At 36.2% G+C, this 26691-nt stretch overlaps 1 protein-coding gene across 1 annotated transcript in view; it reads left to right on the top strand.

Moving 5' to 3' along the window:
* The first annotated feature begins 520 nt into the window (after positions 1–520).
* Positions 521–26691, top strand: part of CNTNAP2 (contactin associated protein 2) — a 1042550-nt gene continuing 1016379 nt past the window's right edge. The window contains exon 1 of the mRNA XM_056484872.1: positions 521–976. Coding sequence (XP_056340847.1) covers positions 880–976 — 97 coding nt within the window. The 5' untranslated portion in view covers positions 521–879. The remainder of the gene's footprint in view (positions 977–26691) is intronic.

Below are 26691 nucleotides of genomic sequence, written 5' to 3' on the forward strand. Positions count from 1 at the left end.
GGAAGGGGAGGGGAGCGCAGGGAAGAGGATTTTCCCGTCTCCTGTCTTTCTAATTTTTTTTTTTTTTTTTTTTTTTTTTTTTTTTTTTTTTTTTATTCGGAGGGGAAGGTCGCTGCTGCTAGTGGCAGCGTTTCCTCCCGCTGAAAGGTGATGAATACATGAGAGGCTCTGAGCCTGCTTCTGTGCTGCGGGAGTGTCTCTCCCTCCCTCCCTCCCTCCCTCCCTCCCTCCCCTCTCCCTGCTTCTGTGTGAGTGTGTGTTTGGCTGCCCGGCTGTGTGTGCGTGTACACTGTGTATATATATCTGAGCTGGGAGGTTATTGCCAGCTTCTCTCAGCAGCGCTCCTCTGTACAGGAAGGAGGGCTCAGCTGCAGTGGTAGCATCAACAGCAGCATTAGCAACACCAACTGCTTCAGTCGCCTTTCTTCCTTCCCTTCATCTCCATTTCCCTTTTCCCTCCCTCCTCCCACGTCTTTTGGGGGATTGCTCTTCATAATTTTTTTATTATTATTATTATTTATTTTTCTACTCTACAATCCTTGTTATTTGATTCTTCTTGGTGTTTGTTTGTTTTTGTTTTTTTTTTTTTTTCTTTTTTTTCTTTCCCCTTCCTCTGAGAAGGAGGCACAGAAACACACGCACAAACACAGAGAAATAAGGGAAAGAAAAGTACCGAGACTTATCCTGCTGCTGCTGCAAAGCCAAAGATAGCAGACGAAGAGGGGGTTTGGCTCCTACCCCAAGGTAAAGCCCTGCCCCCTTTACCTCCTCGACACCTCCTCCGAGGAAGAGAAGGAGAGAGAGCGAAGGGGGCCGAAGTGGAGAAAAGCAGGTCTTCCGCGGCTGGCATTTGGAGTACAGGGAGCCAGGGAGTGAAGGATGGTTGTGGTTACCCGAGCTGGCTGCAGGGCAGCTCTCTTCCTCTGGATTTTCATCAGCATTAGCTGCAGAGCCAGGACTGCTCTGCCTGCATCTCGTAAGTACCCTTTTCTAAGAAACATGCACAATTTCGGCTCTGAATTAAGCCAGAGGGAAATTCCCACAACTCTGTGATGTTGATTATTTTTACTTTGCTGATGGATATTGTGTTTGATGGTGTTTGATTTTATTTTGTATGTGTATGTGTGCACTGAGGTCTGGTACTGTTTGCAGTGCTCCCCATCAGATCTTCCTTGGTGATTTCAGTGGTAGCTGGTGTGGAAAGTTGAAAGAGACCTGCTCTGTGATATAATCTTGGTTCTGCAATGGAGTCAGAGGGGGAAAGGAATCATAAGCTGTTCAAAGTTTAGAGGTAGTTTTTGTTTGCCTGGTCGGTTTGATTTGTTTTGGTTTTTCCTACCTTCCTTAGAAAGGATGCAATTTTCATTTGGAAAGTACTTCACTTGCACAGTTTTGTGAGGGAAAAGAGGAGATGTGAGCAGTTTCCATAACTAATGTTTTATCGAGGAGCAGCAAGAGAAAATTCTGTCTCGTTTGAAGAGGAAAGAAAGATTATGGGTTGATGAGAGGGAACTGAGCCAGGACAGCTTTTCTTGAGAGTGAAGTTTTGCTGCCCACAATAGAATGAGCAAAGGTATTTTAGAGGAGACCATCAATAGCCCTCCCAGCGAGGCAGGAATAGTAGAGAAATGATCAAGCATCTGCTGAAATGCTGAACTTCAGACCAGAGGAGTGTAGAGCACCTGTACAGAATCCAATTCTGCTACCAGTGTTAAAATGACAGCATATTCATTGATTTCAGTGGATATTGGATCAAATCTTTAACATTGCACTGAGCTGTAGTTTTGAGCAAAACATTTTGCAAGTAGATGTCAGCATTAAGTATTTAGTTGTTTCTCTTTAGACCATGTGAAACATTTGCCAATTGCCAAGTATTTTTGAAATGCATACTGAGATGAAACAGTGCATTTTTATGTATCATCATCATACTGCTGGCTTGATCTGCTGTTTATAGAGGAAGGAAGTGTCCTGAAATGCTGTGGATAGATGTGCTGGGATTGAATACATGTGAATGGAGGTTGATTCTACCGACCAAGCAGGGAATTGCCATAGAATGTAATGTATATACTGCATAGAGATCTATGTAGATCACTCTATTTATTTATTTATTTATTTAATTATTTCCTTGGGGGCAGGAATGAACAAGGCAATTATTAGGGAACTGAAGGACTGCTATGCTTTCTTAGTGGGTTTCTATATGTTATTATCTAATACTTACTGGAAAACAAGTGTTATTCCAGAATTTATTTGCATTTGTATATTTGTTTGTGTGTCAACAAATATGCACAGCAATGTCTTCATTGTTATCTAGGTCTCAGAGGCTGTAGGACGTTCAGTTGTTTTCCTACCTTTGAATTGGAGAAGTATTGATTCTGAGATTTACTTCTTAGTTTTGACCAGCTATATTATTTTTCTTAGGCATATTATTTCTTCATGGTCATCTCTCAGGCTCTGCATAACAGGAATGTAAGGGGGCAAGGAATCATGATTTAGATTGTCAGAAATCTGTTCTTTGAAAACAAAGTCCCTGCTTTTCTACAACAGGGTTTTGGAGCTTTTTGTTTGTTTTTGTCACTCAGCAACTAATGGCTGTAGTTTAACTTGAAAATTACCTACAGGGTAATCTGATTTTCCAACAAACAAATCTTTAACTTTTGAAAGAAGTTTGTTGAGAAGTTAGTGGTTGCAATAACTTCACTATAGCCAGAAAATCCCAGGAATAGAGGATATATATAATCTTAATGACAATTTTCAATTTACAATTCAAAGATTTCTTTATATTAATCTACCTTCCAAGAGCTTATACATTATACTCCTTATGTACTGAGTGACATTTAATTTTATTTCTGACTCACTTCTGAAAGTGAAATGGAGCTAGATTTGTTTACTGGAAACATAAATATACCTAGAAGTACACATCAGCCTTAAATTTACAAAAGGATTGTTCACATTGCAGTGCATAGTGAAAGTTCTTGTAAAGGCTTACAGGTGCTTGGGAAGTGGTACCACAGTGGGAACTCCAGTGCTGTGTCACAGTGTTTTGGTGCACCACTTTGCTGGTTATTCTGTTGCATGCTTTGCTATGCAAAGTGGTCACTGTACTGTGTTTTGTCACTGTGCTCTATTTTCTGCATTTGTTTGCAACTTTATATACAGCTGATTGTGAATGGGATTGGAGAATTTTGTTCTCTGCTGGCAAGAGGATGTACCTAGTCTTCATCTTTTTTTTTTTTTCTTTTTTTTTTTCCCCTTTTTTCCTTCTGTCAATTTTGAATATCATATTGGGAATGCTTCTGAAAGAATTAAAACCTGTGTGAAATGCAACTTTGATGTAAAAACTTATTTCCAACCATTATTTCATTTTCTCCTCCATTGTTGTAATTAACAACATCGATTTTATTCTTTGCAGTATTTTTTAGGAAGTATGCAAGACTTATGGTGTACAGTGAATTACAAATCCCTAAATATGAACTTGCTATTCAGTATTTTCATACAGTCTGTTTGTGCTGGCATAGAAAATGATGCTGTTTTCAGAAAGAATAGAATTGGACATTGCTTATGTGAATATACTGAATCTCAAATGTTTGTTTACTTTGCAAAGCAAATCCATCTCTGTCGTTACAGTGGAATCTCTCAGTAATACTGATTCAGAAGTGATCATGTTGAAAGCTTTTAATCTCATTCAGTTTTTTCTCGAGATGAAGTGGGAGTTGAAAGCCTATCCTGTGTTATAATAAACATACACTGTGATACAATATCACATGCATTAATGCTCAGATCTTACTGTCTATACAATTCATGGTCATGTTTTCACACTCTGGCAATAAATTCTTCGTATTCCTGCTTTTTTTATATAATTTTTTTTTTATTTATTTAATAAGCGTGGAGGAATGAAAACACCCTTCTGGAATCAAGGCTAATGAACAGCTCAACCAGGAGAGGTCATCACAAGATAAAAAGTAACACGGAAAATACAAATTTAGTGCTTTATAGTCTTTTATGTGCCAAAGATGGAATGATAAGAATATGAATATGGATGGACTAACTCTCATTTGTATTCCTATAAAACACCCAAACACACAAAGCAGCAACCTTGTTACTTAAAAAGAATGTTAAAGGTATTAATTATAGGATCATCTCCTTCTCTGTGAAAGGAATTCACTTTGCAAGTAATTATCTTTCACAGCTAAGGATTTTTGGTTTTTTTCAGCCTGTCTCTTTTATGCAATGCAAACGTGATCAGTACAGAGCTATTAAAACTTCTAGTTCTGATACTTGTCTTATTTTTGTCGTAGGTCCCATAGCACTGCTCAAGTTGAAGTTTGAACCCACTGGTGCAGAAATCAAATGGGGGGGCATGTATAGTAAATCATAAAGATATGTAACAGGAAAAATATGCATCTTTTACCTTTGACTGCATGACACCCAGATTTTCCTGGGGAAAGTATTGAAAAGGAGTAATGTCCCTTTTGAAAGAGCAAGGCACTGTACAAGAAAGTCCTTTTTAAGAGGCCAGGTTGGATTGAGCTGTGAGCAGCCTGGTCTGGTTAAAGGTGTGCCCATGTTGGGCATATGAGATGTCATATATTCTGTTAGATTCACATTTGAGGAATAGTTCTCTTCCAGATAATGTCTCAGACATAATGAAGCTTTTGGAAATCTGATCAATTCCTTTTTTTTTTTTTTTTTTTTTCTGATCAAAATTTCTTAGTTTAAGTCTTGTTGTCTTGAGGTTAACTCAAAGCTCCCACAGAATTTAGTTTCAAGTATACCAAACCAATTTCAAGTACATTTAATATTTAATCATTTTTCTTACCTTTGGGGTCAAAGCACTTAAAAATATACTAAAGTTCTAATTTGAGGGCTTAGCTTTCTTTTAACTTCGTGGAATTTCATAATATTAAACATATGCTTTCTTTTTTGTTCTTCTAGAACACTTTAGCTATAAATTAGAACAAAATTTGCATCCATCATTGTATAATTGTATTATTATTTAGGTGCTATTCATCACTGCATAATAAAATTCACATTCAACAGACAAGTGACAGTTTTAACAATATTGCACTGAGTTACTGAGTTACTGTTATTGTTTAACAACATTGCATTGAGTTACTCATCGTGACTAAATAAATTGGCTTTTTCTTGAGCAATATGTTAACTTATATGTGCATGAATGATATAGTGATTTCAAAATTGGTGACAGCAGCTAGAGCCTGTGTCAGTGCTGAAAATCCAGTTTCAAAGAGTCTTTAACTTTTGTGTATGTAACATTGCACAAAACCTGATTGCAGAAATTCATCTAGATACAGCAATTCTGATTCAAAGTTTGGTGTCAGTGGGCAGTGAACCAATTTTAAAAGTCATTGAACTACTTAAAAACTACTTTAAAAACTGGCTTTCACTTGGGCTGTTTTTGTTTTGCTTGTGTGTTTAGTTTTGTTCTTTTTAAATTCTGGTGCAATAGTATGAAATAAGGCATAAAAATTTCTTTAATAAGTAGTCTAGCCTAAAAGAAAATTCGAAGGTGTAGTTAAAGATTATGAATTGAAAACTTGTTTCTGAATATTGGTTGTTTCTTTTGCAAGGAGAGGAGAAATATTTTTTACTTTGTCAATTTATTTTTTTTTTTTACACAGGTACTTTTAACACCGGAGACTGTTTCAGTTGCTGCAATTGTGATAGGAAATTATTTATATATAATTCATTCAACATAAGACAGCACCTCTTCTTGAATAACTCTCATTACAATGGATCTGTTACAGACAGTAGATTTTCCTATAAAAGTTCTTCAGGACTTTTAGCTTGGATCTCTTAGTCTTTAAAATTGTCAGATCTCATGTTTGCAGTTTAGCATTTGTCACAATATTTAGGAGCTTTTAAGACTGTAATACTTTTAATGTTTGGGACAATAACAAACTATGCACAAACCATGGGGGAGTTTCTGCATTTTCTTTTTCTAGATTTTCAAAAGCTGATCTCACTCTGAGTGATCAGACTTGTAGGTCAAAATAGGATAACTGGTTAAATTTTGAGGTGTTCCCCTGCCCATATCTGTGTCCTGAACAGCTGTCATGCTCATCTTACAAAAGTGCAATGTGTTCCAGTCAACTAGGAAACTTGAGGAGCAGCATGAGTCTTCTTCATCAGACAAAATGATGAATGACTTTGCAAATTTATTATTCTTACAAATTTTAAATAAGTTAACATTATAGCATTATTTCAAAAATCCACATAGAGATGAGATCTTTCTTTACAAGATCAGGAAGACCTGTAGGATAAAGGGAACAGTCTATTAGCTTGCGCTTTCATGCTCTGAAGGAAATGGAAGGTGTGCCACACATTTTAGGAACAGTGTGGTTATGTTTTTTGTCAGTGAGGTCATGATTCAGTCCATTGCTATGAGATACTAGAAATGATTAAAAAGGTTCTTGAGACTTCAGCCTTTGAACTAACATTGATTTTATCTGTATTGCACTTCATTTATCCAGCTACTTCTTTGGCATTACATAGGTAGATAATCCAAGACCACCAGCTAATTGCAGAACATGTTAAATCTCTAAATTTGGTGATGTAGAAAATTGCAGTAATCAGTAATCAATTCTTTTGAGCCACTTGCAGTTCCAACTGTGAAGACATCATAGATATTATAAAAGAATTCTCAAGTCTTATGCTTAACATTTACAAAGAGCTTGGGCACTGGGTTTTGATATCTCTGCAATTTTAAAAGAGCTTTACAAAGCTGAGACCTTTCCTACCTCAGAAATTGTCTCAGTATTCATTCACTCTAGTAGCAGCAGCCTTTTCTGATTGGGTCTTTAAGGTTGAACAGCAGATAATTCAGAGCAGAAAAGGATATTGACATTCACATTTACCTCTTTCCTCTGCCTAAAAAAGGCTAGAGATTTTTTGACTTTACAATCTCCTGGTGGAGAGATAGTTCTTTCAGACATTTAACTTAAGTAAAGGGTCATGCTAAGTCCATTGAGGGATGGGCAAACTTATTTACACTCATGGTTCATTATTTGATGTTAATATTTATCACCATTTGAAATATTTATCAAATATTTTATTTTGAGCCATGTATGCACTCCAAAAATATGTTTTAAATGAATGAGTGTCTAAAATTGACTCAGCAGAGCTAGGAACTTTGTTGCCAGTTTTGTATTTGTATTGATAAAAGCTCAAATTGGGTTGCAACTTTCAATGTGCAAATAAAATAAGCAGCTAAAAATATTTTCTAGAAGCCAGAAAACATTTGAACTGTTCTAGCCAAAGGATTTTCTGTCTCACAAACAAATGTGATGTTTTAGAATGAACATTTATTATTTGTATCCAGAATATTTAAGTCCCAGCTTAGAGGGAAAGTAATATTTTCTTGTATAAATTTAATGACTGTCTAAATATAACATAAACATACTGTTTGATTTTGTAAAACTGATGTATCATCACCTAAGTATTGATAAAAATGTCTCATTGATTGCTTAATCATCTTGTGTACTTAAACTGGTATTAACTCTGAACCCAATGGAAACCTGGAATTTATAGAGAGGTAATACAAAAGGTATGAGCTGAGGAGACTGCAAGGGTCCATTTCCATAAGGTTAGCAAAAAGTCTGTGATGGAAATGCAACCTTAATATATTTAACGTTTTCATGTTTTACAAACTGGTTTTAAGTATCAGTGGTGTAAAGTTGTTGAAAAACACTTTGAAATGCAATTAAATTGGAATGTGCTTTTACTAATTTTATGGAAATAGAAAGAATACAGTGGTTCAGGAAATGCAAAAAGAAAAACAAACCAAAACAAAACCCTAGAGTAGCAAGCCAACACACAGGAAAACAAAAAAACCTAAATTTACATCGTGTTGACTCAGGTTTCAGATATAGATACCTTCCTAAGATCTTTAGACTCCGCCCACATTTTCTGTGAAACATAGGAAGAAACATATTTTTCCCTGAATACTGAAAAAATGCAAATATCTTAAAAAAAAAAAATTTAAAAAAAAGTAAAGTTAATGAGTTAATTTTAAAACACAGTCAGAGATTAAAACTAGTGGCATCCACCATTGTTCTGGGCTATGGGAAAAAAAGGGAGAGGGATGTGCTGAACAGAGGCGGAGGTTGTCTCCCACACAATATTTATTTTTCTTCTGAGGAATGGAGTCACAGGGAGTAGTTTGCCCTGTCCACAGCATTAGCATTGCATTAGGAAAATAGGGAGGTTCTGTGAGGAACAGAGTCAGAAGAATATCCTCCACAGGGCAGGCTCTGCTGGGTACATGCTCCCAAGCTTCAGCAAGCTGTACTCTCTAGTGTTCTTTCCTTTGGTTTTACATCCAAAAAATTATGCTAGTGGGCATACTGTCAGTCAGATGATGAATGTCCTACCTGCTCTTCCCTAGTACAGCCAAGCTGTTAGAAATGATAGCAGAGTTCCCTCTAGATAAGAGAAGGTATCCATTACTGTTCCAAACTTTTTCCAAAAAATACACACCACCAGATCACACACCCTTTTGCTTCTGTTCCTAATCCATTTGCCATTTTTCACATGCCTCCTTTCTGATTTTATTCATCATCTTACTCCCTACCCTCTGCCCTCTCCCTACCCTTTCCTCCAGCAATAAACAGACTCCACTGGCTTCTTTTTGATTCTCACTCTATTGAGTAATTTGCTGAGCCTGAAACTAAGGGAGATTGTCTTCATTGATTCCTGATTAATTCATCTGTTTGTGAAAGCTAGGTACACAGGTAATAACTCAATTGAAATTCCTTCACTGCTTAATTGCTGTGCCATAATCCTGGCCTGTTAAATCAGATAATCAGATATTACAAATGAAGTTAGGATTTATTTTTTCAAAACACAATTATTAGAATATAATTATAAGGAATATTTTTATTAACCCTGTTTATAATTATTCATAAAATGCAATTTTAGACTTTAGGTCAGTGCAGTGCATAGGTTTTATTCATATGGAAAAAATTATCTCTGAGGAATTCTGTGAGTGAATTATGCTTCCAAATCTACATATTCATAACATGTAAAGCCAGAAAGGATCCAGCCCAGCTACAGATCTGCCCAGATATGGTAGATTGTACTACTGCTTCTTTCTGCTTTACAGATCATAGAATCAATGAACCAGGGAGTGGTCTGGGTTGGAAGAGACCTTTAAAGGTCATCTAGCCCAACTCCACCCCACAGGCAGGGACACATTTCACCAAACCAGATTCCTCAATGTCCTGTCCAACTTGACCCTAATATTCCAGGGATGGGATATTTGCAGCTTTTCTGGGCAGTGTATTCCAGAATTCTTTCCTTTTGTGTAATCTAAATTTGCCCTCTTTATTGTAAAAATGTTCCTCTCATACTATCAGTACATGCTCTGGGAAAAAGTATTTCTTTATCTTTCTTGTAGCCCCCTTTTAAGTATGGAAAGGTCTGCCTGGAGCCTTTTTTTCCAAGATAAACCATGCCAACTCTCTCAGCTTCTCTTTATGAAAGGGAGAAACCCTCTGACCATTTCCACAGCCCTCATGTCAACAAACTCCAACATGTCAATGTCCTTCTTCTGCTGGGGGCCCCAGAGCTGAGCTCAGTGCTCCATATCAGATCTGAGGACAGCAGAGTAGAGGGGCAGTGTGACCTCCCATGACCTGCTGGCTATGCTGCTTTTTATGCATTCCAGGATCCTAATGGCTTTCTGGGCTGCAAAAGCACATTGCTGGCTTGCATGTAAGTTTTCATCTGCCAATATCCCCAAGCCCTTCTTTGCTCTGTCCATTTATCCCCCAGTTTGTATTGCTGCTGGAGATTGCCCCAACCTAGGTGATGGACCTTACACTTGGGTTTGTTGGACTTCATGAGGTTCACATGGGACCACTCCTGAAGCCTGTCCACATTTCTCTGGATGGCATCCTTTCCCTCAGTCATACCAACAGCACCACTCAGCTTGATTTCATTCCACAAACTTGCTAAGGGTACACTCAACCCCACAGTCTAGATCATTAATAAAGAAACTGAACTTGTCCCAATAGCCCTGAAGGAAAACACTCATCTCCATTTGGATCTGCATTCGGACTTTGAGCCATTCATTGACTCTTTGGGCATGTCAGTCCAGTCAATCCTTATCTATCTAACAATTCATGTGTCAAACCCATATTTCTCCAATTCAGAGACAAGTGTGTTGTGTAGAACTGTGTCATTGGCCAGGTAGGTTACATCAGAACCTCTTCTCTCATTTACCAACAGAGTCAGTCCTTCATAGAAGGCACCAGGCTTGTCAGGTATCATTTGCCTTTTATGACACCATGTCTGCTTTCCCTAATATACCTCCTGGTCATTCATATTCTTCAGCAGAGCTTCTAGGAGAAACTGTTGATAACTTCCTAGGCACAGAGGCTTTCTGGATGACAGTTCTCAGAGTATTCATTTTGACACATTTTTATAAATGGGTGCAACATTTCCCCTTTTCCAGACACTGGGGATTTTGCTTGACTGTCATGACTTTTCAGAAGTGATAGAGAGCTGCTTATATCTGCTGGTTCCCTCAGGACCATGGGATGCATCTTATCAGGTTCCATGGACTTGTCTATCTTCAGGTTCCTCAGATGGCCTTGAATCTTGTCTGTTCCTACAACAGAGTCCCTGCCTTTAAGTTCAGTGTCTTGAGAGATGTGGGAAATTCAGTTGGCAAGAAAAACTTGAGGAAAAATATCTCTGAGCACATCAGATTTTTCCATGTCAGTTGTCATCAGATTCCCTGTCTCATTTTTCAGAGGGGTACAGTTTCTTTTCTCTTCCTTTCCCAAGTCACATATCTATCAGAGGTTTGACACATTTTTCCTGGCATTGAATGTCCTGGTCTGGAGCTATGTTCTTTACCCTAAGTTCATGACTTCAAATATGATCACATTGAAATGCCTAATGCTTCCTTTTACCAGCTGACTTACTTGCCCCAAGCTTTTGACATGTAAGCTTCAAGTCATCTTCAGCTTCATAAACTGTGCATTTTTCTGCAGTTCAAACAATAAAGATGGTAAACAATGAAGAACTGGAAATCAGACTTCCACTAGAAGATTCTCACTAGAAACCACTCATTTTCTTTGTTATGATTACATTTTGAGATATTTAGAGTGCCACATTTGCAATAATTTTGAATCTTGGTTAAAGTACTGTAGGCTGCCATTCAATTAGCTTCAGAAATCAAAATACATATTATTGCAATGTATGTAGAAACAGACATAAATGTGTATATCTGCAAATTCCTTGTCATCCAATCTTATATTCTCAGAAAAAAAGAATAAGCTTTCAGAAGATCAGGATACTTTAGTAAGATCTGCTTTTTAAAAAACTAAGTTGATTTTCAGTAATTGCATTTACAGCATTTAAATTTTTATTAATCAGGTTCTATTATTTTGTCTAGCAGTGATGTTAGTTGGAGTGGCTTGTAAATGTGCAGGTTATATTTTCAGTATTTGCACTCTACAGTTTCTTTCAGCCTTCTGGAATTTTCTTGGTTTTTCAAGGTTATTGGAAATCAGCAATAATCAGCAGAGACTGTCTCAGTAACAGCTTGCCCTGCTGGTTGAAACTGTCTAGCCTTATTAACCTCTGTTTAACATCTTCCTCAGATTTTATTAGAATGTAAATTGTTTTGTTGCCACTTTGGGATCTAACTATGCAGCCTTGTTTGTTTTCCTAACACTGTATGTTTTGTCTTTTCTATGTGATTGTCAAATTCATCACTTATGTGTAGCAGTCTTTAGGTATGGCTCCTTTTGCTCCTCAACTCCTCTCTCACTTCTTAAAGAAACCTCCAAAACACAAAATCCAGCACCCACACCTGTGGTTTTGTTGGGTTTTTTTCCCCCTTAATAATAGTTCTTATGATTTCTGTGCATAGACAAATTAAACCTTATATATTTTTGCTTATAATTTTAATGTATTTGTTAAATTCTGTTTTACAAAATCACAGAAGAGTTCAGTTTCTAAGGGTCTGCTGGAGGTTATCTTGCCTTGCCCAAACAGGGTTCCTTATATCAAATCTAAATCTGTCCAGCAGATAACATGGTCTTAGGGAGGTTAGGGCAGCATGGTTGTTGGTTTCAAGCAGAAGGATGTAATATAATCTTCTATCTTGGTCCTTTCTATTGCTTCAGATCAGAAGCAATTGTATTCATTTGGATTTTAGGGATTTTAGAGATTCTCTGAATTTTTAATTTAACATCTTGCTGTATCACTAAGGCCAGTCTCATAGAAATGTCCCTCCCAGTCTTCGCTGACATCTTTTTCTATATTTACAGTGAACTGTTAGTTCAGAATTCTAGATGTCATAGAGAATATTTATATTCTGAATTTGAAAATTAATTCTCTTCTGTTGCTGAATTTACCTTTTATGAAATATCAGTAAAACCAATATGTCCATTGTGAAGAGTGCTCAGAGATAGGAGTTGATTTTATTTTTCTCCTCACTGGGAAAGGAAGTTACTTTTGGTTTTACGTTAAATCTGAAATGAGGTAGCTTAAACTACTCACTAGATAATAGTGAGTAATAATAATAATAGTGAGAATAATAGTCCTGTTATTACTTCACTAGGAAGTATCTTTTCTTATTTGTACAGCTGTTGAAAAAATATAATTGCAGGCAGTGAGGACCAGGGAAATACATTTTGATGTGCTGAAACAGGGACACTCAGATTACAGGCCTATTACAAAACCAGAGAGATCAAGAAACAGTCTAATGAGTGAGAATTCTGTCCTCACAGTGATGACCTAAAAGTTTCCTTCAATTCTCCTGACTAAGTCTAAAAAAAGTAAGATGGAACCAAACTAGAAAAATCTTGAGATAGAAGTACTGAAATTTCAGACGTGACTTATATTCAAAATTCAGTAGAACGAGCTCAGTCTTTCTAGATCAGGCATGTCCCTGCATATATTCCTCAAACCCTGTATCAGAATCTATTTGACAATTTTTTTTACTTATGAGGGTGCACATGCAGTGTTCCTTTGGATTGCTCAGATTCTCTGTATTGTATACCCCAAAATGTTGTAAGATGATGTTTTCAAGTAAGCAGCTACATGAAAAGTGCACGAGTAACAGAATAAAAGGAGATAAATGTAAAACAAAGAAAAATAAGACTGAATTTTCAACAGAACTATAAACAAAATTCTATCATAATTTTGAGAAACCACAACAAATATTTCAAGTCTGACTGTAGGAGTGAAAAGAATTTATTGGCACGTGTCTCGTGTACACAGAGACATAAAGATTAGCAGAGTGCTGAGAATTTCTGAGAATTTTTGGTGCAATTTCAGAGGTGTGATTGGCACTTTATTGTTATACATACATTTAAGACAATACTCTGCTTCCCAAGAAGAAATATATTATTTGCAAGTATAGCCTGTTATTTGTACTTATAAATCAGTGTATTCCTTGATTTGCTTTAATAACTCTGATTACAGAAAGAAATGAACATGAAGCTATAAAAGATCTTATAGTAATTCAGAATATAAAGATACAAATACTTCTAATAACACTCAAATTTTATATATATCAAAGAAAAATTGTTCTGGTGTCAGTTTTTTAGTGAGGAATATAGATATTTTTCAGCTCTGGTGTTTAATGCCTAAAAGGTTTTTATTTTCTTGCCTTCCATCTTCCTTCTGCCCCAGGCAGACATTTCAACTAATTCAAATAAAAATACTTATGTGATATTCCAGAAGAATCTTATCCTTTGATTTTGGCAGAGGAGCAGGAGGGAAAAAACTGACATCTTTCTATATATTCCTGCAGGCAAATCCATACTAACATCTGAGGTGGATCCATCAAGAATTGAAAGATGTGAATAGATCCTGGGGGATGTTTTATGATAGAATGGATGTGGAGACCATAAGGGCAAGAATCAGGACTTCCTTCTGTAAAATGCTCAGCTCCTTGAAAACTGTTCAGAGGCTCTGGGAGAAGACAGATAACCTGGTGCTGGTTAAGTTCCCTAGTTCCCTGCAGTTTTTGTTGTACATTGCATGTTTGGGCTGCTTTTTTTGTGGATATATATATATAGAATAAATATGCAAACCATTGTAAGAATTAGCCTCAAATGTACATCTGACTATGTGTTAGCTATGCCTTTAATAAGAAGAGCAGTGTGCATAAAACAGTATTTATAACAAAACTGATAGCAGTAAAATTTGTCAGTGCTAGATCTCCTCTAATTTGTTTTTAGCAACAGTAATATTTTCATAAACCATATTAAAATAATCCAGCCACATTCTATACAGCAAAATATCCCTTAGATTTCTAAAAAGAATTTATGAAATCTGGCTGGCAGAAGGCACCACAAATACTTTCAAAGAAGGAACCTGATTCAACTGCAGAATTGCTCTTCAAATACAAGGTTTGCAATGTTCTGGATTTGTTTAAATTGAATTTCATATATATAATCAACGAGTCTGCTAAATGGACTTCAAACCTGAAGCTTGATTTTCTGGAAATGTTAACTCCTCAGCTAGTATAATTTTTGTGACTTGAATAATTTTATGGTTTAAATAATAAGGACCTTACTCTCATAGATTTAGTGAAGATGGGAAAAAAATAACATGAAGATAACAGACATTGACTTCTAGGAGCACAATAATAAACACACATCAGCAACCTCAAGGTTATTTTAGAGTTTATTGACTTACGTACAATCTTCCTAAATAATTATTACTTTTTTTTAGTTATCAAGTTTATTTCTAGAGAGGATGAGCCCTTCAGAAATTAATTATTAAGGATTTAGAGTTCCAAAGGTTACATTCGGTTCAATTCAGAGATACAGATTATAATTTATCTAATTGGTACTGAACACTGAATTTTAGAATATGCAAAATCTGTTCATTAAAAATGGCAGCAAATTAGGCCATGAAATGTAAGTGATTTGAATGGTACATAGAAAGTAGAACTGTCAGTTATTTTGGGGGGTGGGTTTGACTGTTAAGTGTGACTTTTCAGCTAATATCAGATGACTAACAAAATTTTGGAGCTTAAAATAATAGAATAGTTTCCAGTTAAATTAATTGATTAGGAATTTAATCTGTAATGAATGGATAGAGTATAATAATCTTGTATCAGAATATCTCCGATTCTTTGAGAGCAAACTATCACACATATTTAGATAATTTGAAATCCTAGCCATTATCTTTTTCCAGAAATACTATAAATTAATTACCATCTTGTGGTCTTTAAAGCATCTGCACTTCCAGTCCATAAATTCAGCAGAGTAATATGCATCTAATATTATTTTTAATAGTTATTAATACATGTTCAGCTAAAGGCATTTCTGTCACTGATCTGAAAATCTGAACTACCCATGTTTTGCAATGGATTGCCTGTCAATATCTTCATAATTTAAAATAATGGTGCACTTGACAGAATCTCCAGAGATATCCTGAAAGTGTTGCAACTTATAACAGGTTCAAGGGATGGTTTTGGTCACACTGGAAGTCTGGTTTCCAGATAAGGGAAGAGGCTGATGAGAGGTAAATCCTGCAAGGTGGAATAAGTCCTCCTTACCATGCCAATGTCCTTCCTTACATAATCACTAAGATGTGAACACTCCCCTTGGAATTGAGATGGGGACATTGAGATGTAGGATGAAGGTATTCATCTTGGCTGATGGATCATGATTGATCTACATTGAGACAACTGCAGCATCTCAGAAGATGTCAAAGACTCATAAATTATCCCGAGATCCACAACATTACATCATCCAGTGTGAAGCTCCCTGCCTGAGGGGCGGTACCTGGTCATTCCCACCTGAACCTGAGTGACTGTAAAACCAACAGATTTTGCATTCTGTGGATTCTTTCTCCCTGGCACTTGTGGATAGAGTCGCTTTCTTTCTCTCCCCCTGACCCCTTGTCATTCTGTCTCTCTCTCTCCCTCACATTTATTACTAAATAAAATCTGTACTATTGCCTTTGGCATATGGTCTTGTTTGCACCTTAATTTGAGCAGAGGCATCTCTAATAATTATAATAATCTGATCTTAACACCATCAGATATACTGTTGCAACAGAAATACATTGCACACCCATATGTCAAATATTACTGTATTTTGCCAAGTTTTATGTTTCATATACTAAATGACTAAATTGCTATGAGCATCTTTGTTGGGTATAATTTCTGAAAATCTCTTATATTTCCAAAATTTTTGGTCTGTTTTAAAAAACAAAACATTGGAGACTATTTTGGCAGGAGATAGATCAGCACAACATGGCAGTTGAAACCCCAGAGCTTCAGTGCTGTGCAGTGTTGAGGAGGCAGATCTGAATCGGTGTATATGGAGCAGTAAAACTCCACTTGAAATGTCCACTGGACAGGGAAAAAGGAATCTAGAAACCAGTTTAAAAATAGGATAACATTTATAAGGGCCACTTTTACTTTGAAGTGAACACAATGATTCATTGGGAGCCAGGTTGAAAATATGAGTAACTTAGATGGTTGCTGGATTATGTGGCTGCTCAGAAGAGATATATCTAGTTGAATGCTGACAATCATTTGCACACAGAAACAGACATGAACCTTCCACTTCTCTACTGCAGATCCAAGTCCACTGGGTGACTTTACTAATTTCATTGTTAATTCAATTTCTGGGAGCAAGGGAACAGTTCATGAGAGCTGCAGTTTGAATAATCAGGCATAATATTCTTCATTCCCATCACAAGAGGCTGCCCATTTCTTGTGGTTTCTTCTCGGATCTAGCTGCAGTGGGGCAGCTGATTTTTTTTAGAAGTGCAAATATTTGTTCTGTGCAAGTGCAAAATTTGATGCCTTAAAGACCTTGTTGCAAAGAATTGGTGTAAGTGGTTTGTTGTGCTGTTTAATTAATGGCTTGTTTTTATTTTCTCCTGCCTTTATTTAGAGTTAGGATTAAAATACAAAGGACATGGATTTTTTTCGTGTTTGGGCTCAGTTGTTTATTAAATTCTATCTATAGAACAGAGTTCTTGCAGCACTTTTAGCTACTAGCTAAAAGTGAGCAAAATGGAGGTGCTAGTTACAAGGTTTCTTAAAGCTAAACACTCTAATTAAAAGCTCACACTTACATTGTTTATACTTTTGACCCAATAACCAAACCTCTGTGACCCGCGGTGCAGCACTAACTATCAAACCAAAAATTACTGCCTGAAATCATGAAGAAGTAGGAAGAAGGAACATAAAAGGAGAAAGAGACAAAGCATAAGAACTTCCATCTTGTCCTGTACTTATTACTTTATTTTAAAACCTTAAATTCAAAACCATTCACTTTGTGAAATTACACACTTTTATTCTAACTCCACACCCGTGATTTTAACCCCATTACTCAGATTTAGGGCAGACCTAGGACCTTTTCCAGGAGTGATTACAAGATGGATGAAATGTTTCAGTGAGAGTTTTGGAAGGCAGTTGGCCAGCTGACTCTGACTGAGAAGGAAGTTACGAACAAACAAGGGGAACTTTTATCTCCCTTCATAATGGTCAGAGCTGATGCTACAATTGGTCAGGACTCTAAGGATGGACTCATTTGTTCATGGACTGGATATACATGCATTGACTGATACTAAGTAGGGGATTGTTGACTGCAAGGAAATCAGGCATCTGGGAAAGAAGGTCAGCTAGCTTTAGCCACCTTCTTTTGGCTACCAACCATCACATGTGGTCTTTCCTGAAGCTGTCCGATTAAACCAGATTTAAATAACCAGAAACAGAAGTGAATTTGATTACCTAACTCAAAGATGCCTTCTCTTCTCTTCTCTTCTCTTCTCTTCTCTTCTCTTCTCTTCTCTTCTCTTCTCTTCTCTTCTCTTCTCTTCTCTTCTCTTCTCTTCTCTTCTCTTCTCTTCTCTTCTCTTCTCTCTTCTCTTCTCTTCTCTTCTCTTCTCTTCTCTTCTCTTCTCTTCTCTTCTCTTCTCTTCTCTTCTCTCTTCTCTTCTCTTCTCTTCTCTTCTCTTCTCTTCTCTTCTCTTCTCTTCTCTTCTCTTCTCTTCTCTTCTCTTCTCTTCTCTTCTCTTCTCTTCTCTTCTCTTCTCTTCTCTTCTCTTCTCTTCTCTTCTCTTCTCTTCTCTTCTCTTCTCTTCTCTTCTCTTCTCTTCTCTTCTCTTCTCTTCTCTTCTCTTCTCTTCTCTTCTTTTTAACACTCCTAAGGGGGGTTTAACCCCAGCCTGAGACTGAGCTGAGAGGGTTGATGATTTGAACCATGACTATCTGAGTTTTTGCTGCACAAACAAATGAAGGTGTCGCCAAATAAACACCCATGTTTGTATCTTGGCTATTTTTTTACTGCATGTTTGAGCTACTAAATCCTCAAGCCATCTTGGAGTACCAGCATGTCATAGTCAGGGTTTTGGGTGCATTTTTTTTTTTAAATCTGTGTCAGAAGTTCTCTTTGTGAGTGAGCTTTTAGCTATTTATACAACAAACATTTTCCCCCAGGCAGTTAGAAGTTAATTTTCATCTGAATACTTTTTTCTTGGAACAAACATATGAAAGAAAGCTTCTCTTTCAAAGAAGAAAAACATTAAGCTTCAGATCAGTTTTTGTACAAGGAATAAGTCAGAAGATTAATCAAACCCCTATTTTGCATTCAACAGATCATTTAGTACACAAGCATAGAAAATTAGAAGCCTATTGAGTACAACTCTACTATTTTCTTGATCAGAAAATTCTAATTAAAAATAGTAGAATAGTAAGCCAACCTCCTTCTTTCTCCCCACTTCTTTTAATTGCTGAACATCATGGAGTTTTGTCCTTTTTGTTATATTTCTACTAAATTATACCTGATCATTACAATCCCAAAGCATATAATATTTAAGTTCATAAAATCATGCAAAAATCAACCAGACATCAAATGAGAACACTGGCTTTCAACAGCACACTGAATGTATTGAAAGTATTTTCATTTAAAATTCCTCTGTAATCAAACAATAAACTGATAATATCTGAATATTTTTAATTAGTTTTCCTGTCCATACACCCTTCTTATACAAATTGTCTCTTCAGATGAACAATTTGTCAAAAATCAATTTCTTTCACTCCCCAATCTTTCAATAGCCTGAACTGTGCCTTGGTACCCTGTAACTTTTTTCTTTGTGGCCAAAGAGATTCTAACTTTGTGTGGGAAGACAGAGGTTCTTTTCCTACTGTTGTAATATTTCCTTTTTATCTTCAACATACTGCCATCCATAACATATTTTGATGTTCAACTTGATGATGATCTGGAAAATTTTTTTCTTTTTAAATTGTAACAAACTTTGCTTTTTTCTTGCACAAAGCATGGCATCAAAATAGACAGTCTTCATAGTTTTACTGTTGATAGATGAAATTTGATTTAAAAGATGTTCACAATCTCATCCAACTGTTTTCCAGTGGAGGAAGTTGGGATGCATGGTGAATAAGTGTTCAGTGTGACAGCAATCACTTTAATGACTTTAGAGCACCCACTATTTAATGTACCTAACACAGTTTTGATGCTGACTTATGAAGTGAATGCAATCTTCTGTGGCATTCCAGCATATAATTAAAAGTTTTCAACATATTTTTTGGCACAGAACTTGACCTACTTTCACACTTCTAAGGTATAAAATAAAATATTACTCACATTGCATTCCTATTTTTGTAGAAATCTACCATATCAATCTTAAAGAAAACTGCACTGCAGTCTAACTAGTATGTGTGTAATATAAGTCATAATAATAATTTATAGCTGAATAATAGCATTCCATGATTAGGGATCTAGTAATAATGTATAGACATTGTGCTCAAAGCAATAATCATTACTCAAGTATGCAGTACCTGCAAAGTCATCCATACTTGTTTAAATAAGAAATTACCTACATTTATAAGGATCAAATGCATGCATTACTTAATCATAATACCTTCTTACACTATTTAAGGCTTTTTATGTGCACATTTCAGAGGAATGCAAGCAGATGAGGGAGGTACTTGATTTGCAGAAGGGGTATGAGGTAGTAAGTCAAGCAGACTTGTTCCCATTGTCCATTTAGAATCAGATTGCTGTGGAATATAATTTTTGCCTCAAAACCCATTTTCCTATGGTCAAGCAGCTTTTCATCTACTTTCTAAAGCAGAATGAAGAAGCTGAAATATTTCCTCCTGGAAGAAGGAGCTGAAATGTTTTCCTTCAGAGAGCAATCATTTAAAATGCTGATTTTAAATCACTGCTTTACACTTCAGGTGTAAACCCCCCCCCCTAAAAAAAATTTAATGAATGGTTTAAAATCCTGATAGTTTTGGTATCTTCAGATTTTAGAAAAGTCCATGTATCTATAGATTTGTTTGGCATTTTTTCCAGTACTATATAGCATACAAACTTATAAAACACCCTCTGTACAAATTTTGTCATGCTCCCTATTAATGTTATTATTCTCCTTAAGCTCCATTTGCCTGACAGCAAAGTCCTGTGACACCTGAAATTGAATTGTAAATACTGACACACAAAGGTGCTTTCTAACTAAATTTCTGGCAAATTAACAAAGGTTGCAATACATTTGACACAAACTGGGTTAAGACAATGCTAGTCCTAAATCTCCACTCTGTTAGCTAGCACTAAGTAAAGGACTAGCAGTATCCTCAGTAGTAATATAAGAACATCCACAGCTCTGTTTCATCTTCTTTTAGGTGTTGAATTTGTATCAGTTCTATTCCTTAATTTTCCAATTCTGGCCAAATTAATTAATTTCTTTGTGCTACAGCTGAAAATTATTTAGATGTTTCAAGCATAAGAGATGAAGTAATTATCTTTCTGAGCACATGGAAAAAATGAAGAGATGGGAAAAAGAAGAGTGCTATAATGTTAGAAGAGAGGAATTAAGAAACAGGATAGATTACTTTTTCATATTTAGATGCTACCAAGATTTTGTTATATTCAAGTTTAATATCTTCCCATTCTCAAATTATGTTGACAGGCAAAATTGATTTTGTTCAGTTCAAGGGTTATGAATTATTTAAAAGTTGATTCATCTTTACAAGAAGTAGGATTTCTTGGGGGTGATTCTATTATGGAGAAATGATAGTAAAACATAGTAAAATCTAAGGCATAGACAAAAGTATATGTTTTGTTGACTTTCAGTGTGACTTGTGCTCCTCGGTGTCTAGGTTTGTGGAGGATCAATGGTGGTATTAAACTTATAAATCCAGTGGTGATGGGATTTTGGTACCTATCAGAACTACAGAATGAGTCAGGTTGGAAAGGACCACAGTGGGCTATCTGGTCCAACCTCCCTGCTTAAGGGTCATCACAGATTACATGGCACAGGATTGTGTCCAGGTTGTTCTTGAATATCTCCAATGACAGAGACTTCAGAACCTCTCTGTGCAATCTGCTCAGTCATCTACACAGTAAAGCTTTTCCTCATACTCAGAGGGAATTTCTTGTGCGTCAGTTTTTGCCTGTTGCCTCTTGTCCAATTGCTTGGCACCACCGAAAAGAGCCTGGATCCGTCCTCTTGACACCCTCCCTTCAGATACATTGATATGTCTTGTAACCATAGTACAATTTTTAGTCCTCTTCAGTTTATTGCCTTACCTCAACATATATAAGAATGTGTCATGGATATCTCAAGATCCACTCCCATACTGAATTCTTACTCTTCAATCTTTTCATCCACTCATATGTCATGTTTACTTCAAAACTTCTGGGAAAAAAACATCTGTTGAGTTGTGGTCTAAAGTATACGGAGATTCTGGCACAGAAACATTAGAAACTCTTAAGCTTTCAAGACAGTGAAGCTGCAACACAGCTGTCTCTCCTTCTCTCGTCCTGCCACAGCCTGTCAAAACCAAGCACCGGGTAAATTAAATAGTTTTGTTTAAGAACAAGAAGTGAAGTGATTTATAGCAGCTTGAATCTGTTTGTGCAAACATAATTGTTTACTGAAATTCTTTACAGTACATTCCCAGGGGCTATGGAAATTGGTCCAAGAACAAGCTCTGCTATGCTGCTGCCCTACTCTCCTGTCAATATCAGCTCTTCTCAGAGAAAGTAGGTTTCCATCTTCCTCTATCTTAACAGAATTCATAGCTTACAAGAGAAAAGCATTTTTCTCTGCTGAAGTGTAAATGTGGGGAATACAGTTATATAATTCAGAGAAAAATAAAACTAAATCTGAGAGTTAGATAAAAATGTTGCAGCACCAGACCTTATTGTGCATTTCTCAGTCAGCTTCACATGTTCCAGATTTTGATTCAGATGTTTGAACATGTGTATCCATCCCCAACCTTGCAATGATAAGGAGCTTTATCATCATCTATCCTTTCCCATAATGCTTATGGATGAATCACAATGTTGAATCTGCCACTGTAAGATGTACAATTAAAAAAATATTGAAAATATTGGCACAGCATTTTTTGCATTAACATGCAAATGAGCTATCATTTTTCAGGGAGCTGACTCACAAAAATTACTTTGGATTGATCTTTATCTTAAATACAATTTAAGGAGAAAAGAAATTGTTTTAAAATCTATTATGTTTGTTTTATAAAAACAAACTATTTAATGAGTGCTTTGAGGACTTTTTCCATTTGTATGTTTGTGGGAGATGATTTTTATAAATACCTGACTATACATTTGTTTTTCTATTTTCAACTTGCTTCACAGAAAATGGTGAAAATATATTGGAGGAAATAAGTTTCATAGTATTATGAAGGAGAGCAAGGGCATAAAAATCAAACTCCATTCACACATTTCCCAGGCATCCACTACTGTTCTCTCTAATGATCATAATTGCTACAATCATGATATAATTATTAATTTTCAGTTCTTATCTTTCATGCCCTTAAAATTGTTGTGCTCTTGTAGAGAGTAAACTGACCAAGTGGTGCTTTTTATGGAGCATTTACCTTCTTAAAAATCCCATTTCACATTATCTCTGCATGTGAAGCACATAATGTGCTTAGACTCTGAAAATATGAGCTCTGATCTTGGAGGAAAGGAGACAGAAAAGTACCTGGAGGGTACTGAGTGCAACTTTGGGCTTCCTAGTACATTGACCTGCTGGGGCTGCTCCAGCAGAAAGCAACCAAGATGTCTGGATGGACACAAAGTACAAAGAGAGGCCCAGAGAAATGGTTTTGCAAAGTCTTTAGTATAGAATACTAAAGAGAAGCAGCTATTTTTATGGCATTCAAGTGTCTAATGGTGGAATGCAGAGAAGATAGAGCCAGGCTCTTTCCAGCATTAGGAAAAGGGGCAAAAATCCCAAGTTACAATACAAATTCTGAAAAAACACTACAAAAAATTATTTCCAGAGTAGGTAGATATTGGAACAGGTTTACCAAAAAGGTTGAGGAATCTTCATCCCTGGAGATTCTCAGTATTCAACTGCACAAGCATCTGAGCAAGGCCCACATGTGCATCCTGGGGATAGCTACATGCTGTACCTGAAAGCTTGCCAGCAAGGGCATTGTGGAATTCTACCTGGTCTTACAGATAGAAAACAGGATGGCAGAGCCAAGGTAGCCAGTCAGGAAAGACTGGAACCTAATGGTTGTGACAAGGTTCACCAGAGAATGGGCCTGGAGCCCCAGAGGAACACTTCTTCCATTTGTGAGCTCCATGTCAAGTGGGACTAGGAAAGGGAAACGGTGAAACTGCCCTGAAGACCCTGAGAGTGGTGAGAAAGGAAGCCAAGGCTTCACCTAACAAAAATGCAACCTGCCTTTCGAGTAATGAAGGGAATTGCCCACCATCATCTGAGGTAAAATCTACAAATGCCCTGATATCAATTGCTTGCCTCCCCTTTTAGTAACTAGTACATAGGATTGTTCAAATTAACAATTGGAATGATCATGGAATTAAGAAGTGCATTGGTTTGAGCTGGAACTAACACATCCACAAATTCTCATCCTTACTCTTGAAACACAAGGGAGACTTGGAGGGTCATCCCTATGGAGTACACATACATGAGGAGCTCAATTCTATATTAAAATGGTACCATTAAGATTCCTTGGGTTTTTGGGGTTTGTTTTTTTTTTTGGTTTTTTGGGTTTTGTTGTTGTTGGTTGGTTGGTTGGTTTTTTGTTTGTTTGTTTGTTTGTTTGTTTGTGTTGTTGTTGTTGTTGTTGTTGTTGTTGTTTCCTCCTGTGCAGCACTATGATTTTGGCCTGACTGGAGAACTGTACTTTTCTACCTAGAAATCAGATGGAAAACATGAATGTGCAAATGTACAATTCATAATATGGCATATTAATTATATTTCCATGCTGATTCCTCTCAGTTTATGTTCTGAATTTTTTTGCAGTGTCTCCAGAACTGTTGATGTGTATCTGGTTCCTAAAGGCAAAACAAGAGTGGACAAAGTTATTTAAAATGACTATGACCTATTTCTGCTTGCTGATTTATTCTACCTCTGGTGCTGCCTGAAGGAAATTACTGCTAGGATAATATACCTTTTTAAGATACCCAGCAGCTGTGTGGTAAAGTGAGCTGTGAATTTATGAAGCAACAGTGATGCTTCTATTAAAAGTTAATATATTTTTCATTAGAACAGACTTAAATTATTGGTGCTTTTTATTTTAAATACCTGCAGCATTTGATTAAAATGTGTGAAACATCTAATATGTTTCTTTACTGGTTGGATATTTTTAATATCCAGTATCAAATACAAATCAACTAATAGCTAACTGTTCAAAGCATAGCAAGTCTTCTATTTCCTAATAAAATAAATCTCTTTGAGATTTCTGAATGAGCTTCAAATGAGTTAATCTCTTAATTTCTCACTTATCCCTTAAATGAAAATCTATGGGCCCAATCCAAAGCCTGACAGAGTCAATGACATTTTTACTATCAACTTCAATAGGTTTTGCATCAAAACATCACTAGGTGATTATGAATAAAGCAGTAAATTTCAATCTGTAATAATACAGCTTGTCATGTGTAAAGTGAGTGTAAAAATGTATTTATAGTTTATTGAGATTGTTTCAAATTAAACATGATGTGGCACTTGCCCCCCTGCCAAAGTTAAAAGGGGTTTAGGCCCACACTTTGTATTCTATTCTTTGCCATATTCTCCTGGCTTAACTGAATTGCTGCTTTCTTTCTTGGCTGAAGCAGTGCCCTGAGAGAACAGTGTAAGATTCATCAGTGATAAACCTGCAAGGATCTGATTGTGCTAAAGTGATCCTTCAGAGCTGAGGTCCTGAGTTTCTATTCCTCTTCTGAAACAGATGGTAGATTTTATCAGGCCACACTGTAATGTGAGATAAAGAAAGTTGTTTCTATTGTTGCATTTTGTATTTGAGTGAATAATTTCCTTAGTTGTAAACACCCATATTTTGTTAAAGTGAGGTACTTAAGATTTTTTTCTGGATTCAATTCCAAATGCCCTGAAAACCTAGTCACAGATTCATGCATAATAGTAAGACATTATATTTAGCACTGTTTCTACATTACAGGATGTAGGCTATTTAACTGTATTAGGAAAATACTAATATATGTGCTACAAATTTCACTTCAGCAGACATCACCCTAATGAGTATTATAATAATATTCTCTTCATATTTAAAATGATGCATTAAAATCCCATAAGTACTGTACTTCTACCAATAGGTGAATTATTAATAAGGTGATAATCATGGTAATGATGCTGCCTTATTAGGTCTTGATGTATCTTGTTAACATGCCAGTTAAGTGTCTTTCGGTGTGGAGGGGAAAAGTGCTTTTTTTGTGCTCAGGGGGGTACTAGAGAAGTTAATATTTTCCTACCAAAGTTTATTGTACTCTTTCTAGTTTTTTTTTATTATTATTATTTGTTTGTTTTTCTTTCATTTTTTAACTGCTTTTCTAAAGATTGTGATTGCCCAAGCCCTTGTTGTCAGTTTTACTTGTCTTTAGGACATATGAAGGAGGGATAGCATAATATAATTAATGTATTACTGTAAAAAAACCTTTATTGACATCTAACCCTAAATTACTAAGTCAATATATTAATCAGTAAAATGACCACTTGAGGCAAAATGCACCTAAAGCAGCAGCGACAACAAGCCAATAGAAAAAGACAGAATGCAACGGCTATTTTTTCTTCTCCTAGATATTTCTTTCAATATGTTAATGTTCTAGCATGTCAAAAAATTACAGAGGGAAAGAAATGTGCCCCTGCAATTCAGAAGTAACAAATTACATAAAGACTGAGTCAGCAGAGTTTGATAAAACAAAAATCTGCCATTCATCTCTCTCAAATCCTAGTGTGTGCAAGCAAGCAAGCAAACAAGCTCTGTGAACTTTTTTTTTTTTTAACCCAGAAAAATAAGTCTGTTTGTTTGTTTGCAGTTTGCATCTTTAATACTGAGTTCTCCTCAGCAATTTAAAATATGCTGAACATAAATCTGTTTCCATAACACTTTCAGTCCAATTTGAAAACCTAGGAGATCTATTGCTTTCAGCTGCCAATACTTGTCTGTCTGAAGTTTGAGAAATTTATCTCAAAGAAGGAGAACTTCAGGAAATCCATTACAAAACTTGTAAGAGCTAGGTAACTAGCTAGCGTTGTGAAAGAATTTATTTTTATTTCATCATTTTTACAGCTATATCTGAGGCCCCTTGTAACAGCAATAATTAGGGTGTTTTTGAGGTTGCAGAAAGGACATGCTGACTGACAGTGTAGTTCCGAGTGTAGCAAGTTTTGTTATGTTTTGCTGCTGGTTGTTGGCACACAGTGACT

The sequence above is a fragment of the Oenanthe melanoleuca genome, chromosome 2 (assembly GCF_029582105.1).
Source record: "Oenanthe melanoleuca isolate GR-GAL-2019-014 chromosome 2, OMel1.0, whole genome shotgun sequence".
In the NCBI taxonomy this organism is placed as follows: domain Eukaryota; kingdom Metazoa; phylum Chordata; class Aves; order Passeriformes; family Muscicapidae; genus Oenanthe; species Oenanthe melanoleuca.